Here is a 17,583-nt window from a genome sequence, read left to right on the forward strand (position 1 = left end):
ATACAAGAAACATTAAAACGATGTACTAGAATCAGGAACTACACAGGCATTGTGTTGACAGAAAAGAGGTTACTGGTAAGTGGGTTCAATAAATGTTCGATAACGAATGTCTGTTTTCGTGGTTAGTAAGGTAGCTGACAAAGGGAATACATATAAATAGAACAGACTTCCCTTGTTTATGGTTAAATAGTTTTATGGTTTCAACATGTACTTAATAAAACAAGATTTACATTCCCCAGCAAAGAACAAAACCATACTTTATTTACTCAGCACAGTGCTTTAACATGCCTTAAATACTGATGGTTTCATTCCTAAGACTCATTATCTAATCAGGATTTAGGACTTAAGTCATTTGCCTGGAGACAAGGGGTTTTTCTCTTATGGTAATGGTGACTTTAGTCCTAAGACAAAGACACATTGCCCCACTACTACATATGTCAATGTTCATTAATTTCATCAAAGCCACTCCTAATAATAACATTTATGAGTACTTCCAGAGTAAACCGTGCAGCATTTTGTGGTTTCATTAGGTCAACAAAAGCGAAAAGGTGCCTCCCTTTTGCTGGCAGGTGCTGTGGAGTTTCTTGACATCCAACTTTTGTTAGGAAGTTGCTTAACAACTGAGCCATGAAGATTGATCGAACTAACAAAATGAGTAAAGTCAACCGAGTGAGTGTGCATGGAACACTGAAGAAGAGCGTGCATACCTGTCCATCAATATACAATTGTAGAAGATTTATTTCCAGTAAAAACAGTCACATGGCCTGGCTGAAGGCAACATAAAGAAACAGATTTTACACAAAGTGGTTATGTAGTGCCATTGCCAGTTCTTTGTACTAAAGGCATTGCTACCGATACTAATTGATTTCTGGCCTTTTCTGTCACCTTGTCACCCAAAAATGTTTCTACAACCTCTTTGCCATAGAGCAGCATTGCTTGAGAAACACAGCAGCATCAATAGCCGTATATCGTGGTAAGCTAGCCCTCCTATTTAAGGTTAATCATGTCCTGCACCCATCTTCTCCTCTTGGGCCATCTTCTCTGCATCTGCCATCCTGGGAAAAATACTTTTAATCTTGGGCTCTTGGCCTAAAACGTTTCTTCCAGATGAGAAGTTATCTTTTAAATACAATTTGTACTCTATAAGTATTGTAATATCTTCACAACAGAGAGTTTGATGAAAGTACCATCTTCCTTTCAGTGAGAAGACCAAACAATACACAGAACTGTGAGAGTACACTTACGTGGACACTATAATAAGCAGACAACTAAAGTAATCAACACCTAGACAGTTATGTTACTGCATATTTTAAAGTGTCACGTTAACCATTTTCTTAGCCTCTTGGGGTTTATATTCATCCATCATAGATTCCCATTGTCACTGTTTTAGAGTCATCTTCTGTGTGGGTATGTGGTTTGGAGGGTGAGGGTTATCCTTATGACAGTGTTCAGTAACATATGTGGACGTAGTCATCCACAACCTTCTAACATAAATCTTAGTGTTTGGTAGATCATCTCTACAAGATTGGTTACAGTCATACCTCTTGTGGCTAGCTGATGCAGTATTCTTCTAATGGCTATGTGTAGATGTACTGTGGCATCTATACTGCCTGACCTAGGTGGCTAAGAGAGTAACATCTAGTCTTGTGACTTAGATGTATTTCACTAAGTTGAAAGATAGTTCTGGATTATCTCCTTGAGTATCAGGCACTATTCTTGACTGGTTGGATACTATTCTTCGGCCCAGAATCCAGAGTTTCCCTAATTATTCCAGTGTTTACTGTATAACTTGAAAAGTAAGCATGAAAGAATGAATAGCAGACCTACCGCATACAGACATAAAGAACTTACCTTCATGCTTGTGTTGTAGAGAGAGATATAGTTGGTGAACAGATCCAGGTATCGAGTGGTAAAAACAATGGCGAAAAGGATCTGACTTTTCCCAGAGATGCCTAGAGGGGTATAAAAAGGAGTACAAGGAATCACTTGGTTTGTATTTGAATATCTGCATGGCCTCAGATTAAACATCTCCGAAGAAGACAAGATCAGTACATGAATTTAAGCAGGGCTACGACAAATGGGTGTAGTACACTTTAGTATTGTTGAATTTATATAATGTTTTGTACCCTGACAAGGTATACAGCAGGGCAAAGTCGCAGAGTCTCAACATGAAGAAAAAATCCTCAGCCATCTGGGGACACAGCCTTCCCTTATATCCTTTTAACCTTTTTAACCCTTTAGGTGCTGCCGTCGGCCAACGGTCGTCACGGGCACTACCTCCCCAGTGCTGCGTGCGACCGCTGGACGTCCAGTTCAGCACTGGATAATGGACAGCGCAGCACTGGGGAGGTTTGTTTACTAGCTCCTAAGGTGTTAAGTAAACTATACGTACATGGTGCAGTGCTGGTACTCCCACCTAACACCAAAAAGAAGAACTTCTACCAATTCTACATCAGATGCCACCATATCTACTTCCAAATCCTCACCCACTCTCTCAACAGCATTCTTTGCCAACATCAATCGTGACCAACAATCTGCTGGAATATTGTGTTCCTGCAACCTACACTGACTATATGCAGTGCACACTTTGCAACTGGGCACTACCCATAGCTGTTCTGGCAGCTGAAATCTTGGTGTGACCAAAGCTAAAACATCTAAAATAATGCACTGCCCAAAACCACACGAACCATCAATCTTTCAATGATGGGATTGTGTCCTTCATAATCCTGTATCCTCTATGATCTTGTAAAGTCCCCAATCAACCTCTTCCAGCAGCATAAATAGCTATCCTCCACCTCTGCATCTGCGCTCTGCACCCTTCCATCTGTCATACCTCCAACCATAAGCACTTCCACTCACTCAATTTATGACACTGTCCATCGTCATAACTCAGGCCTCCATAATTCTTCCCCCTCGTAACTCCACCTCTGTTCTCCCCACACATTTGTGGCTTCTCGGAGTAAATATTTACTATTTCCAGCATTACTGAAACACACGTGGCTCATGTTTTACCATACCAATATACTTTTCTTCTTATTTTTTTTTTAACTAGTTCTCTTTATGTCAGCATGGAGTTGGTCTTTATGCATCTGGCATAAACGGGCGTTGTGAAGAAACAGTAAAGCCCCAATCGGCAGAGCAAAACTGAAGGCGGTATATGATCTTGAAAATGACACAAACACTGCTGAGCGATTAGAAGGAATCCCCGGGCAGCTTGAGGTCTTATGGCACAGAATGAAATATTTTCAAACTAGGAGTCAGCTGTAGTCTGATTGAGTAGTATATTTTTTCCTCTGGCACACTGGACGCCGTTCTACATAAAATAAACAAACACTGGCAAAGTTAAAAGGTCTCTTCTTGTGAACTGACTTGACAAACTTTTCTTTTTTTTCCAATTGAACACTGATGAGAAGCCGGTATTGCACCTGCTATTGTTCAATAGCAGTGCACGCATTAGTGAAGGTAATGGCTCGGCAGACAGGTAGACATCATTAAATGTATTTAAAAAAAACATATTTTATACTTGTACCATTCCAAAATTGTGATGTACGCTCCAGGTTTAGATGCAATACAGCAGCCATCTTTGAATGGTCCACACGTTAAAAAAAACATCAACAAAAAAACATTTTAAGCTGCGCTCACTCGCATTTTTGGGGATATATAACATAACAGCTATCATTGACTAATACAGGTATTAACCTCTTGGGCCCTAATGACCTGACCTTCACATCAAGACCACTCTTTCCCAGGCCCTGGGCACTGCTGGTAGCTTCTGTGCCACTGAGTCCTGACCCCTTGGTCCTGTTCCCCAGGCCCTAGAACCCTAGGCTGGAGTCAGAGTACTCCTTTTGCCCAGAACTAAAAAGCTGGGACTTAGCAAATGTTTTGCCGGCAGAACTGTCAAGGTACTGGTATAAATCAGCCAGCCTGCTTACTGAGGGTGCATCCTCGGTGGGCCTGACTTCGCCACTACTCCCGCCAACCTTCTTCAGCAGCAAATGCAATTCAGTTGGCCCAACAACCATGGCATCCAACAACATCTAACCTTCTTTGGGACAACTTGCAGCCTTGCCCCTCTGAGGAAATCTTTCCAGAAAGGTGTCTAAGTCCTAAAGTAGAAATCTTCACTGGGCTCGAAGGTGAGCTGCATCCAATCAGCGCCAATGGCTTTGCAGGCATGAACTCTGGACTTTTCAGGCCTTTCATCAAAGGCTCCACTGAGATGTCGTCCTTTGTCAACCATTTGCCAGCAAGCCAGCCATCAGATCCAGCCTGCAGCCTTACCCTACCTAGGTCTCTACCTTCTTGAACGTTTTATAAATCCAAAGGTAACTCATTGACCGGGACTGACCTGGTCCTAGTATGTGACCCGCTCTATATCGCGTTACACCAAATCTGCTTCATTCTGGTCCCTCCCCCCAGGGGGCTGGACAGGGGTATTTAGCCCAATTTCCCCCTCTGAGATTGGGCGCAGGGCAGAATGCCCAGTAGACAGGGAAAATGGGCAAACAAAGAGGGGGTGGAGTAAAACACATGAGCTACAACCTTTCTGCCCAATTTGGGTCAGATTGTTGGATTTATCACCAATCTCCATCTTCAGGAGACCAAATCCCTTTAGACACCAGGGATTTTACATTGGGCATAAAAAGGAGCTGGTGGCCTGGGGGCGTGGCTACCGGCCAAACATGGAGGACGTGAGCTGAGACTGCTCCGTTCACCACCCTGTACATTAGCATAATATCTTGAAGTACCCGAACCCACGGAACCCCCACCTCCACTCTGAAGACGCGGGACAAGTCTGGAAGGTGCGTGGCCGACTTTGAAGGCGGACGGAGCTACTGCGCGACGCTGCCGAGCATTCGCTAAACTGAGGCCTTTACTAGAGTGACGCCGCGGCCCACAGTGAGAGGCGGAGCCGAGCAGAGGGCTGCAGAGTGAGGCGACGGCCGACCGCGACCCGCTGGGCACGGAGTGCAGGCACGGCGATTACCAGCGTGGGTTGTGTGACCCCCCTCCACCCCCCCACAGTCTCCCCATCGAACGATTACCAGCGTGGGTTGTGTGAACCCCCTCCACCCCCCCACAGTCTCCCCATCGAACGGCGGCATAGGCAGCAGAGTGTACGCTCCCGCCGGGAGGAACAACGACCCGCATGCTGCGGGGAGGAGCGGCCTCAACACCCAACAACGGAGCAGACGGCATCAGGCTGGAGGTCCTGTCTGGGGGGGCCGAGACTCAAGGACAGACACCGCGGAGCAATAAAGTGGAGGTACCCACCACTTGTTGCATGAGAGTCCTTCCTAATTTATGAACGCCGAGCTCCATGCTGAACACTATTGTCGCGCTAAGAAGCGATGCGAAAGGGCACAAAATAGCGACGTGAGGCTCCGAGGGGCTACGCCGGCCTCAAGAGGGGAGTCATTGTCCAGGGGTGCCGCAGAAGCCACGCTCGACGGTACATACCAATCACTACGAGGGTATCCCTCCCCCCCACAGGCACTGAACTCCCTACGGAGTCCAAAGAACGCAAATTCGGGACACAAAATGGCGCTATGAGGCCCAGAACAAATAGAGCGACTGCGGGAAAGGAGCTACCAACCTGGGGAGGCAATAGGATTATAACCGGACGAGCACTGCGGAGGGGCCATTAACACAAGTAGCTGAAGGAGATCTGAAAGCACCACACAACGCGCAGATAAGTACAACGCGCTACAGTGACGGCACGAACCTGCAGGCGCTCGGGTGTGCGCGCAGGGGTCCCCCCTCGCAAGGCGGAATCTACAGCTGGCGCGATAGAGAGGACGGCGACTGGGCACACATTCTACAACGGGGAGAACGCCGAGAGGCAAGCAGAGGCACCCACTAGCTGTGTGACGGCTGCGGTCTCCTGTGAACGTCCTTTGGGCCTGCGGTGTTGCGTTCCTTGAGTCCCGGAGATGAGAAAAAAGGGTACCCCGCCGGACTCAAGAGGAGCTAACTTGCAACATCAGAAAGAAAACTGGGCGCAGTGGCAAAGACGGAACATGGGGCGCATTAAAACCAAACAACCGGACCAAGTGGGGTGCGCCATGTTACAGTCTACTGGTTCTGAGGACCCACTAGCCTCATCTAATAATGAATGATACCACCGACAGGGATGGGCTCACAGGAGGCCAAATTGGACTAAATCCTGTCCGAAATCAGGGCCTCCAGAGAGGCGCTGGAAGCACACATGGACGCAATGTCCACCGGCCTATCCCTACTGAAGACGGACCACAACAATCTAGTTGAGAAAGTCACTGAGCACAAACTGGCACTCGACGACCTGATACCACAACAGACAGAACACTCTACGCGTCTGGAGGAACGGGAGCGCCAGCTTAGAGGACTGCGGAACAGAGTGGATGACGTGGAAGGGCGTTCACGCCGCAATAATGTCCGCATCCTGGGCATTCCGGAACACAGCGAAGGGACGAACCCGGCGCAGTTTGTAGAAGACTGGCTCAAGAATGTGGTGGCGCCAACGGACCTCACCCCGCTCTACAGTGTGGAACGAGCGCACAGGGTGCCTCCGCGACCGCCCAGACCAGGAGCGCCCCCACACCCCCTAATTGCGCGTCTACTTCATTATAAGGATAGAGACACGATCCTTAAGGCCGCTAGAGAGAACGCCCCGGTGAAATACGAAAGTCGGACAATATCGCTATACCCAGATTTCACCTCAACAGTCCAGAAAGCTAGATCGACCTTCATGGGAATGAAACGCACGCTGCGGGACCGTAACCTAAAATATGCCCTCCTCTTCCCGGCACGCCTTCAAATCATGCACGGACACAAGACTTATTTTTTCGATACCCTGGAGGAAGCATCAGAATGGATGGAGGTAACACTCACGCCAAACCCCTCGCAGGATCCTCTAGCAGAGGCAATGGAAGACCGCCCCTCTCACCGAATGGACCCACCCACGGACCAAGCAGGACATACGAGTGACACGGTCAACACGAACTCAGACCAGACGTCGACTATGAAAGAGTTAGTCACAGATGCAGCACTCCGACAACATCTGCTCTGGCGACCCACGGGACCAGCCAGACACGGACTGCCAGTCTGACATACGCTCAGATATATCGGACTTGGACACTAGTATACAATTGTTTCCACGCATCACAGCGCAAATGGCGAACGAATTTTGAATGTCTGTGACGAAGATGCCAATTGGTAATGTATATATAACTGTATAATTTGCCATGCAGAGGTGGGCGCGCGTGAAACAGGGTTCCTGAAGCTAGCAGGGTGACATGCAGGAACTTTCAGTGGGCAATTACCGGGTGAGTGTATCCGGACCCACCCTCCCAGGCGAAAGCACAGTAAAGTTCCTTGTTTCTGCCCACGTTGGGTAACAGATGTTTGGTCCCCAGCTAATTTTGGATGAGGACCTTAAGGTTGGGAAGTTTAGCACAGTTAAAGCACTTGAAACGCAACTCAACATGACTAACACACCTATTGTACTGGGTATAACACACACTGTATGTCCTCCTCACTATGACGACTCCTAACACATGTAAGCTCTGCACCTGGAATGTGCGAGGAATGGGATCCGTGCACAAACGGCACAGAATACTGGCGCAATTGAACAGAAGGCAGATCACTATAGCCTATCTGCAAGAAACCCATCTAAATGGGGCAGAAGGCTCCAAATTACACCGTAAGTGGAAGGGCCAATTATTTGCCACTACCTATTCAGCCTTCTCTCGGGGGCTGCTATATGGATTAAATATTCCGTCCCCTTCAAATTGATAGAACAGCGGGTGGATAAGGAAGGGTAGATATGTATTTGTACGAGGGATTTTAGATGGTTCCTTTGTGATACTGGGATGCGTCTATGCCCCCAACACGGACCAGATGAAGTTCCTTACTAACTACTCTTAGCGGAGTATTGTCAGACTGGTCGGAACATGACTGGATAATAGGCGGAGACTACATTGCGGTCCTGGATCTCTCCCTTGACAGGTCCCACCCCCCACTACACTCGGCAGACAGCAGAAAGCAAGCAGAAGCACTGGGCAGAAAGCTGGAACATGTCCGATGCGTGGAGAATTAAGCACACGAATCATAGAGAGTACACGTTCTACTCCCCACCACACAAATTACATACCAGAATAGATCGCTTTTTCTGCTCTAACACGCTACTAGGATCCATCGAGTCTGCTACACATATGGGAAAGACACTTTCTGACCACAACCCAGTAGAACTAACAATGCAATGGGGAAGGATCCCAACCCCAATCCCGTCTTGGCGTCTACCGCCGGGGGTACTTGAAGATCAGATTTTTAAGTCCACACTGTCGGACGCCGTCACCAAGTTCTTTAGTGAGAACGCGAATACAGCTAGCTCCAGACAGATAGAATGGGACACCTTTAAGGTGACCATACGAGGTGCAGCAATGGGCACGAAAGTGGGCATTAAACAGACTGTGGTGGGAAAGCTGAAGGAGGTAGAGGGCAGGCTAGCGGTGCTGGAAAGCGAGGCGGCGGGCACGAACGATCAACTCACACAACTCCAGCAGGCCCATATCCAACACGCAGAATTACTTGAGGAATTAAGGGTAATCGACTCCAGGGAGTACACGACCAGACAACACACTCAAGCTGATCGGTTGGGGCCATTGCTAGCACGATTGGTACGTAATGCACCTATCAGCACCCCTATAGTAGAGGTCAACTATCAGTATGGGACGACGATACGAACACAATTAGATATTAACACCACCTTTAAAGACTATTACACACAGCTTTATGGCCCACACCCACCGATGTTGGACGCGAATTTCGAGTCCTTCATGGCAGACCTACCCATCCCACAGCTTACGACAGTGCAACGAGATGACCTGGCGCGACCCATCACGACTGCGGAAATTAGACAGGCAATTAAAGCACTGCCACGGAACAAAACTTCTGGGACTGAGTTCTATGTGTTATATATTGATTTACTAGCCCCGCAACTACACCTCCTATATCGAGAATCGATGGAGTCTAGCGCCCTACCACCCACGACTCTGCAGGCACTGATAATTTCCCTTTTAAAACCTGATAGAGACGGTTTACAGCTGGCAAATTACAGGCCGCTGTCACTCCTGAACACGGACTACAAAATTCTTAGCAAGATATTAGCGTCAAGACTGAACCAATACATTCCAGAGCTCATACATGTGGACCAATGTGGCTTTGTGCCCGGTCGGAGCACGGCACTCAATCTAAGGAAACTGAGTCAGATAATGCTACACGAGGAAGTGAGGGGTAGCGCAGAGGGTTGTATCTCTCTGGACTTAAAACAGGCATTTGATTCCTTGAGATGGGACTATATGTTTGCAGCCCTGGCTAGATTTGGCATACCGCCCGAATATATAGCGTGGGTGAACCTCTTATATCTACGACCGACAGCGCGTGTCCGCACTAATAAATGTATATATAGCTTCTTAGTCTTCATCCTTTGGGCCCTTTTACAGATGTGGAATCTGGCTACGATCTCTTTTGCAAATGGCTTATTAAAGCCCTAGATAGGCTGATTCCTATTTCTGAGAGTAAACATCGGCGCACCGAATCCAGCCCCTGGTACGATGATTCGCTGCGGCTCCTAAAAAAATCCTGTAAACAAGCTGAAAGAGCCTGGCGTAAGTCTTATCAGCTTGAAAGGAAATCTCAGTACCTTGCTAGGATTAAGAAGTACCACAAAGCGATTTGTAAGGCTCGCGCTGCCCATTTCCCTCTTGAATTTAGCACCAGCACTAATCCGACTAAACTTATATTCAAGGTGCTTAAGGATCTCACAGCCAGTAGAGCCCCAGTTGCCGAGATCTGCTCTTCTTTCCATTACGAGGCTCTGGCCGCTTTTTTTGTTGAAAAGGTGGAGGCCATTTACCGCTCCTTTCCTGGTTCTAACGTTTCAATGGAGAAACAGGAATATGCTTCGAAAACTACTATGTCCTTGACTCATCTTCCAGAGCTTTTGATGGAGGAATTTAACAAACTTGCAGTGAAAGTTAAAACAGGTTCTCCAATGGATCCTTTACGACCTACCCAATTTAGAGAATCTGCTCCTCTCTGTCTTCCTCCGTTACGAGACCGTATCAATCTATCTCTGTCTTCAGGCTCTGTCCCGGCTATCTGGAAACAGGCTCAGGTGATTCCCATATTGAAAAAACCTGCCCTTGACCCTCTGAAATTGGAGAATTACCGTCCCATCTCCCTTCTTCCTTGGGTTGCTAAACTGACCGTGGCCCATGTCAATACCACCCCTATCTAATCATCTTCATTCTGCCAAAATATTAGATCCTTCGCAGAATGGGTTTCGGCCCGGCCACAGTACCGAGACTGTGTTACTCTCAATGGTTGAACACCTTCGGACATTGGTAGATTCTGGTCATACTGCGGCACTGGTGCTTCTTGATCTCAGTGCCGCGTTCGACATGGTCTCCCACGCTATTCTACTACAGCGTTTGGTTGAGGCAGGTGTCGACAACGTGGCACTTGATTGGTTTCGATCTTTTCTATCTGGTCGTACTTTCAAGGTGGCCACTCCACCTTTTGAATCTAAACCTTATCCCATTGCCCAGGGAGTTCCGCAGGGCTCGGCTCTTAGCCCCACTTTATTCAACCTCTATGTGCAGCCGCTGGCTGCTGTCGCCAAGCGCTGGAACCTTACTATGGTATCCTACGCTGACGACACGCAGCTGGCGGTTGCAATAAGTGGGGCCTCTGACCTTGAGGCAGCCAAGTTCCGTGAGGGATTCATCTCAGTTGCCCTCTGGATGACAGATAACTACCTTCAACTGAACGCCAAAAAAATCGAGGTGCTCATTGTTGGAAAGCAGAGTCATCTCTGGGGTGATAAATGGTGGCCATCTGAGCTCGGTCCGACCCCCATTCCTGCTACCGAGGTTAAAAATCTAGGGGTCTGGCTTGATCCTAAACTTAGTTTTGTTACTCATACAAAAAAAGTTGCCGCTACGTGTTTTGGTACTCTTCGCAAGCTCAGATCTACTTTTAAATTTTTTGATGCTCCTACCAGACAGCTTATAGTACAAGCTACGATTCTGTCTAGGTTGGACTATGCAAGTTTTCTTTTGCTTGGAGCTAATCAGGCTGAACTTTCCAGACTCCAACGCGTTCAGAACGCTTCCGCCAGGGCTCTGGTAGGCTTGCCAAGATTCTGTTAGGCTAAAAAAACTATTCAGAAGCTCCATTGGCTTCCTGTTGCCCAGAGAATTAAGTTTAAGTCTCTCTGCCTCTCGTTTAAAGTCCTTAAACACTCTTCTCCTCAGATTCTGGAGCATCTCATCTCTCCATATACACCTACACGGTCTTTGAGGTCCTCAAGTCTACACCTGGCTACAGTTCCACGTTTTAAGAGGTCCAGATCCGGCGGCCGCTCCTTCAGAGTGCTTGCTGCTAGGCTATGGAACTCTCTTCCCGCCCATATCCGTGCGATTGACGGTCTCTTGGCTTTCAGGAGGGCCGTAAAAACTTTCCTCTTTCCATTGGATTCCTAGTGTTGTTTGTGTATGAGTTTTTCGGTATTGCTTTTGTCCGGTTTTATGTTCTACTAGCGCCAGGATTCTCCTTTGCTGGGGCATCTGTGCGCTCTATAAATTCGGATAACATAACATAACATAACTTATCCAGACAGTTCATGATAGTTAGGGGCACGCGGCAGGGTTGCCCATTACCGCCCCTGCTGTTCATACTGGCCTTGGAACTTTTACTGCATAAACTACGAGCCCTAGCCACACCGCGGGGGATAACGCAAAATTTAGTGCCACGCGTAGTATCGGCTTATGCAGACGATATAATATTATACGTTAGGGACATATCGGGCTGTCTCGATCCTATGCCTGAAATATTTCACATTTTCCGAGAAATATCGGGCCTTGCGATAAATGAAACTAAATCATACGTTTACTGTTTTGATGACACCCCAAGGGACACCCAGTAATAATTCCCCCCGCACAGGTTCCAGATGGCATCATCGACATTTAAATATCTAGGAATACAAATATACTGCTATGTACAGGACCTTCTAGACGGTAACTTGAGCAAGGCACTCACTACCCTTAAAACACAAGTACAGTTCTCGAATACTCTGCCACTGTCCGTAGCAGGAAGGGTGGCAATCTCAAAAATGGTGGTCCTACCCCGCATGGTGTACTTCTTTACGAAACTACTGCTCCTCGTACCGATGAGCACCTTTAACTTACTGAACACATTATTAACAGAACTGATATGGGGATCGCGTAGACGGTTTGCAAGCCTCGCTAAGTTACAATTGCCAACCGATCGGGGTGGCATGGGGGTCCCAGATATGACTTCATATAGCTACGCCTGCCAACTTCAATGGCTGGCGGGCCGTAACCTTCACGAGCTGGAAGTGTCCGCGGCCAATAGGGATCGCGGTACCATTCACCGATTATTGCTGCCGAATGTTAAGATATCCAGTTCGACGCCACACCTACTGCGACATGCAATCAGGTGCTGGAAGAAAGCTGTCAAGTATACAAGTGCGGCGACCTCGTATGCGCTCACGATACCCTTACTGGGACTTCCTCTCGGGACAGGTACACTGACAGGGCGCGAGCTCCGAACATGGCAAGACGCAGGTGTTCTGCAAACAGGGGACTTTTTTGTAGATGGCACTCTCATGACACACGCGGACTTCGCACGAACGCATCAGACTCCTGAAGCACTATTTTTATTGCATGCACGGGTAGCACACTACATTACTACGACCTGGGTGCAGAATAGCACAGAGCCACCTACCAACCCACTACTCACCATCCAATATTTAATGGGGACCGGCAGTCACTTAACAAAATGGCGGACATATGGCATACGAATTGGCAGGGCGATCTCATTTCAACCTACCCGAGAGCGCTGGGAACAAGATATAGGCCGAGTGCTCAGAGATAAGGAATGGGAGAAGGTACTGAAGTTTCCCAAAAAGGTGTCACAAAACCCCAAATTTAAATGTATTCAATTAATGATTGTGCATAGAGCATACCTCACCCCCCACCGACTGCATGCCATGTTCCCGGAGGCGGCGGACGCGTGCCCCCGATGTATGACTGCGGACGCTGGCCTCCTACACATGTTGTGGGACTGCCCTAAACTAGGCCATTATTGGGAACGATACACAAGACCCTGACAGTGATCGCACCCGCAAGACCCTACTCCTCTCCGACATACAGTATATTAGGCCTGGGCCCCACCGAGAAGAAGAAAAGCACTACCACACGCTTCATAGATATAGCCCTCCTCTTGGCTAAAAGAACAATAACGATGAGGTGGAAATCCACCAGACCACCAGACCCTAGTGACTGGCATAGGGAGGTACTACGTTGGGGGAAAGCAGAGGGGACAGAACTGCAGAGAGAGGAACGTAGAGGCCTCCGTAAAACGCACATCTCCATGGAATGGCACGCCATACTTATAGAATTTGAAAAAGGTGTTGTTGCTGATAGTGCAAGAGTTCTGCTGTGTTAAGGATGTATGGGTAGGACCATTCCCCCCCCTTGCCCCCCTTTTCTTTTCTTCCCACCCCCCTCCCTTCTCCCCCCCTCCCCTCACCTGATTGAAGTAGACGCCTACACAAGGGTGCAGTAGTTGACAGCTCAGAGGAAGTATTACTGTAAGCAGGAGTGTTGGAAGTAGGAGGTGTAGCAAATATTATTGCAATGATTAGCGATGTCCCAGTACAACGAGAAGCACACGGGCGATTTGAAGAAGTGCAAGGGAAGTTGTGGGAGGGGGGCTTACGAATTACAGGGGAAGTTACGTAAACACAAAAACTGCAATGTTATGCATAATTTTTGTTACATGTGTACAAATATATTGCAAAATATAATGAACAAGCTGTTGTACATACTGGCCTGTATATTGCAGTAAATAAAAATATTAATAAAAAAAAAAAAAGGAGCTGGTGGCCTACCTTGCCATGGCTCTACTCCAAAAGCACCAATACAGTCTTTCTGTCCTATCACTATTGGGGTTTGCCAATTTTAGTTCAGGGCCAAAAAAGGGTTGATAGCAGCCCACTCTGAAACCAGCCATGCCCCTACACCAAAATGGGCAATACCCACAATTCCTTGTAAGCCTCAATGTTGCATAAAATCATCCATTTTCCTCACATTTCTGTGAGGGGAAAGTTCCGAAATCTGCATAAAACCGCAAATTTCCTTCCACCCACTGTTCCCACACAATAAAAAATGCCACGCCCACTTGCGTGGCTTCACTTAGAGCCCGCAACAGGAACAATTTAAAGCAGGAACTCATGTCACAGGCACTGGACCCCCCCACACATGCTAATTGTATTAGAAGTTTGGGAACACTGGGTGATGGATATTTTGTGGAACTGGACAAATTCCAGGGCTTTCCCTTACAAAAATGTGGCTAAAAGACATGTTTTCTGCCAAAGTTTGAGGCTGGCAAAGTTTGAGATTTAGAAGACATGATGGGTAATAAAAGGTAGGACTGCAAGAAAAGACCACCACTCTGGACTTTTTTGATCGGTTTTCCAGGGTGGCAGCTAAGATCAGTCAATGATGGCTTAGGCATTCAATAAGTCATCATACATGCAGTCTGTCACTCATCTTAGTATGTATGCCCATTCCTCGACCCGCTAACTCATTCTTGCATTCATCTAATCATACAATCACTGTAAACTCCTTCAACATATGCAAGATAAATTAAAAAAATAAAAGTGGAGAAAAAAACATGCTGCTGCCTAAACTTAGCAGGCATATGCTTCCAGTAACAAACAAAATCAAACATAGGACCAGGCGTTCGTCTAGCAATGGTATTTCGTTGTTTTGCAGTTTCAACATTGCCTCCATGTTGACCATCTTGGAATAGAAAACAGTAAAAGTATGGACAATAATATTAAATGAAATCATGCTGCCCTGGTCTAGATTGGTAAGGAGGAGTGGGTAACCCAATATACCCTTGCGGGCTCGGGCAGACAATATGTATAGAAAAAAAGTACCAGCAAGGGTTTTGTTTTTAAACTTAAGATCACAGCATCAAAGGTCTGTATCACTAGGACTCTTAAACTTAAAATATCAGTGGCTGCCGTTGTTTTATCACACCTAAGAATTGATGGATAAACCTCAAAAGCTACCACACTAGCTCTAAGGAATCAAAACGATTCAGAAATGAGAAGCAACACAAAAGTTCATATTTCAAAAAAACGTATTATTTATGTCTTTGAATAGAACTTGTCTATTATGAGTGTACACAATCAACTGAATTGTTACCAGATCTTAGGTATAAGGAAACAGACATTCATTCCATTAATACAAAAGATAAAACAGATACTTTCATCTGATTTACTGGTTATTGCAACAAGAAGTCACATTTATTAATTACACAGACTGGACTTTTTATCTTTTGTATTAATGGAATGAATGTCTTTTTCCTTATACCTAAGATCTGGTAACAATTCAGTTGATTGTGTACCCTCATAATAGACAAGTTCTATTCAAAAACATAAATAATAAGTTTTTTTGAAATATGAACTTTTGTGTTGCTTCTCATTTCTGAATTGTTTTGATTCCTTAGAGCTAGTGTGGTAGCTTTTGAGGTTTATCCATCAATTCTTAGGTGTGTTAAAACAACGGCAGCCACTGATATTTTCAGTTTACGAGTCCTAGTGATACAGACCTTTGATGCTGTAATCTTAAGTTTAAAAACAAAACCCTTGCTGGTACTTTTTTTCTATACATATTGTCTGCCCTGGTCTAGAGCTATGACCTGGCACACTGCAGATGAAATGAACATCAAGTAAGAGCCTATTAGCGCTGTCTGGGAAGCTGATGGATGCTCTAAAGTAATGATAATAAAAAGATTAGTAGGAAAAAGTAGAAGAAAAATGAAAAACTGAAGAACTAATACTGATGCGCACTCATTTTCAGGTGGATGTGAATGTGATCAGCAAATAACCGATTTTCATTGGCCAAATAAGCCAATGTCTGAAGTGTGTGACCCATTGCACCATAGTGAACATTATCATAGGTGCAGTAGAGTTCATCAGCCAATGGCTCTATTGCCCTGTGAGTGACAGTATTCTTCCGATGAGATTTTTCCTTCTCTTTCTGTATCGATTATATTTCTCAAAAGGGGTAATCAAAACCAAAATTCTACATAGGTGAGTTTTGTAATAAATAAAGGTTATTGCCTTTCTTGTAAGTTAAATAAAAACGAATCAGAAATATGCTTTCTGGCATAACTTTTCCTAATGAACAAATCAGGCCCATAGCCTTTATCGCTGGCTTTTCATCATAACCAACTCAGACCTACTGTATTGAGCATAAGCTTACTCAAAGGGCAACCATCAGGTGCACAATAATAAAATTCCAACTATATGTAAGGTCACAGTTGTCGAAACCACATAAGATCCCTCCTAAGAGGTTCTGATAAGGATTATTACATTGCAAATCTTATATCCTCATGGTTTGTTCAAGTAGTTGATCTCATCAAAACCCTTAGCTACTATGTTAATCTATGAGATTATGCTTAACAAAATACCAGCCTTCAGCCTGTGACATTACAATCCACTGTTAAAACCCAATTGCCTTTATCACATGCTATGTACAGCAAGCAGATCAGGCCTACTCTGCTGTCTTTCTCATACCTACTGTCTTTCTCATACCGTTTCATAATAAACAGATCAAACGTATGAAATCTAACATACCTTTTCTCAATGAACTAATAAGACCTATTGCCTTACCATTGGCTTGACACCATAACCAAAAAAGGTCTACTTAAGTGCAAATATGCTAGAGTATATCATGAAAAAAGTAATAGAATTGCAAATATGTACAAAATTAGAGCTGGCAAAATATTAAACAAACCCTCTGAAAACAGCCTGACAAATATTATCAAATAGAAAATATGCCTCCTCCAGTATTTGTCACAGGGGATGACGAACAACAAAACCCTTGCCTACTATGGTATAAGTGCGATTTTATGTAAACGTCTACAGACACATTGTAATAACAATCCACCATTAAAGGCATATTGGCTTGAACATATGTTTTCACAATATATAACAGCCTTTGTCATAACATTTTGTAATAAAGAGAGCAGAGCTATTTTATAATAAGGATATCAGACCTATTGTTTTGGACAGAACGTTACTAGTCAACCAACGATGTCAGTCATCATTGACTTTACACCATAACCAAATAAGGGATGTTGAATTAAGCCTCCCCTCCCCTAAGTGCTGAGCCCCTTTTTGGCTATTTGGGGTAGTTCGCACTTAAGGCAGCATACATTTTATTTCACATAAGGTATCCACACCGAATTTGCACCTTTTTTTTCCAACATCCTGGGGATTTCAAAGGCACCCAGGTTTTGTGGATTTCCCTAGAAGGGACGAAGAAAATAGGTAAAAGTATAGCTATATTTTGTGTTTTGGGGAAAAATAGGAAAAAAGTGCCCTGGACAAAAGTGGCTTGTTTTCCCCTAAAAATGGCATCAATGAACTGTTTGCTGTGGAAAAGTCACCATCTTCCCAGCTTTCAGGAACATGAAGAGTTGAATAAAAAAAACTAA

At 45.5% G+C, this 17,583-nt stretch overlaps 1 protein-coding gene across 2 annotated transcripts in view; it reads right to left on the minus strand.

Moving 5' to 3' along the window:
- The window catches only part of KDELR1 (KDEL endoplasmic reticulum protein retention receptor 1), a 124,930-nt gene that overhangs the window by 51,911 nt on the left and 55,436 nt on the right, over positions 1 to 17,583 (minus strand). For both annotated transcript variants that reach the window (XR_013598901.1, XM_078654972.1), the window contains exon 2: positions 1,852 to 1,952. Coding sequence is in view for 1 of the 2 variants with exons in the window: in XM_078654972.1 (XP_078511098.1) it covers positions 1,852 to 1,952 (101 nt within the window). In the remaining variant the exon portion in view is untranslated. The remainder of the gene's footprint in view (positions 1 to 1,851; positions 1,953 to 17,583) is intronic.

The sequence above is a fragment of the Lissotriton helveticus genome, chromosome 7 (assembly GCF_964261635.1).
Source record: "Lissotriton helveticus chromosome 7, aLisHel1.1, whole genome shotgun sequence".
Lineage (NCBI taxonomy): Eukaryota > Metazoa > Chordata > Amphibia > Caudata > Salamandridae > Lissotriton > Lissotriton helveticus.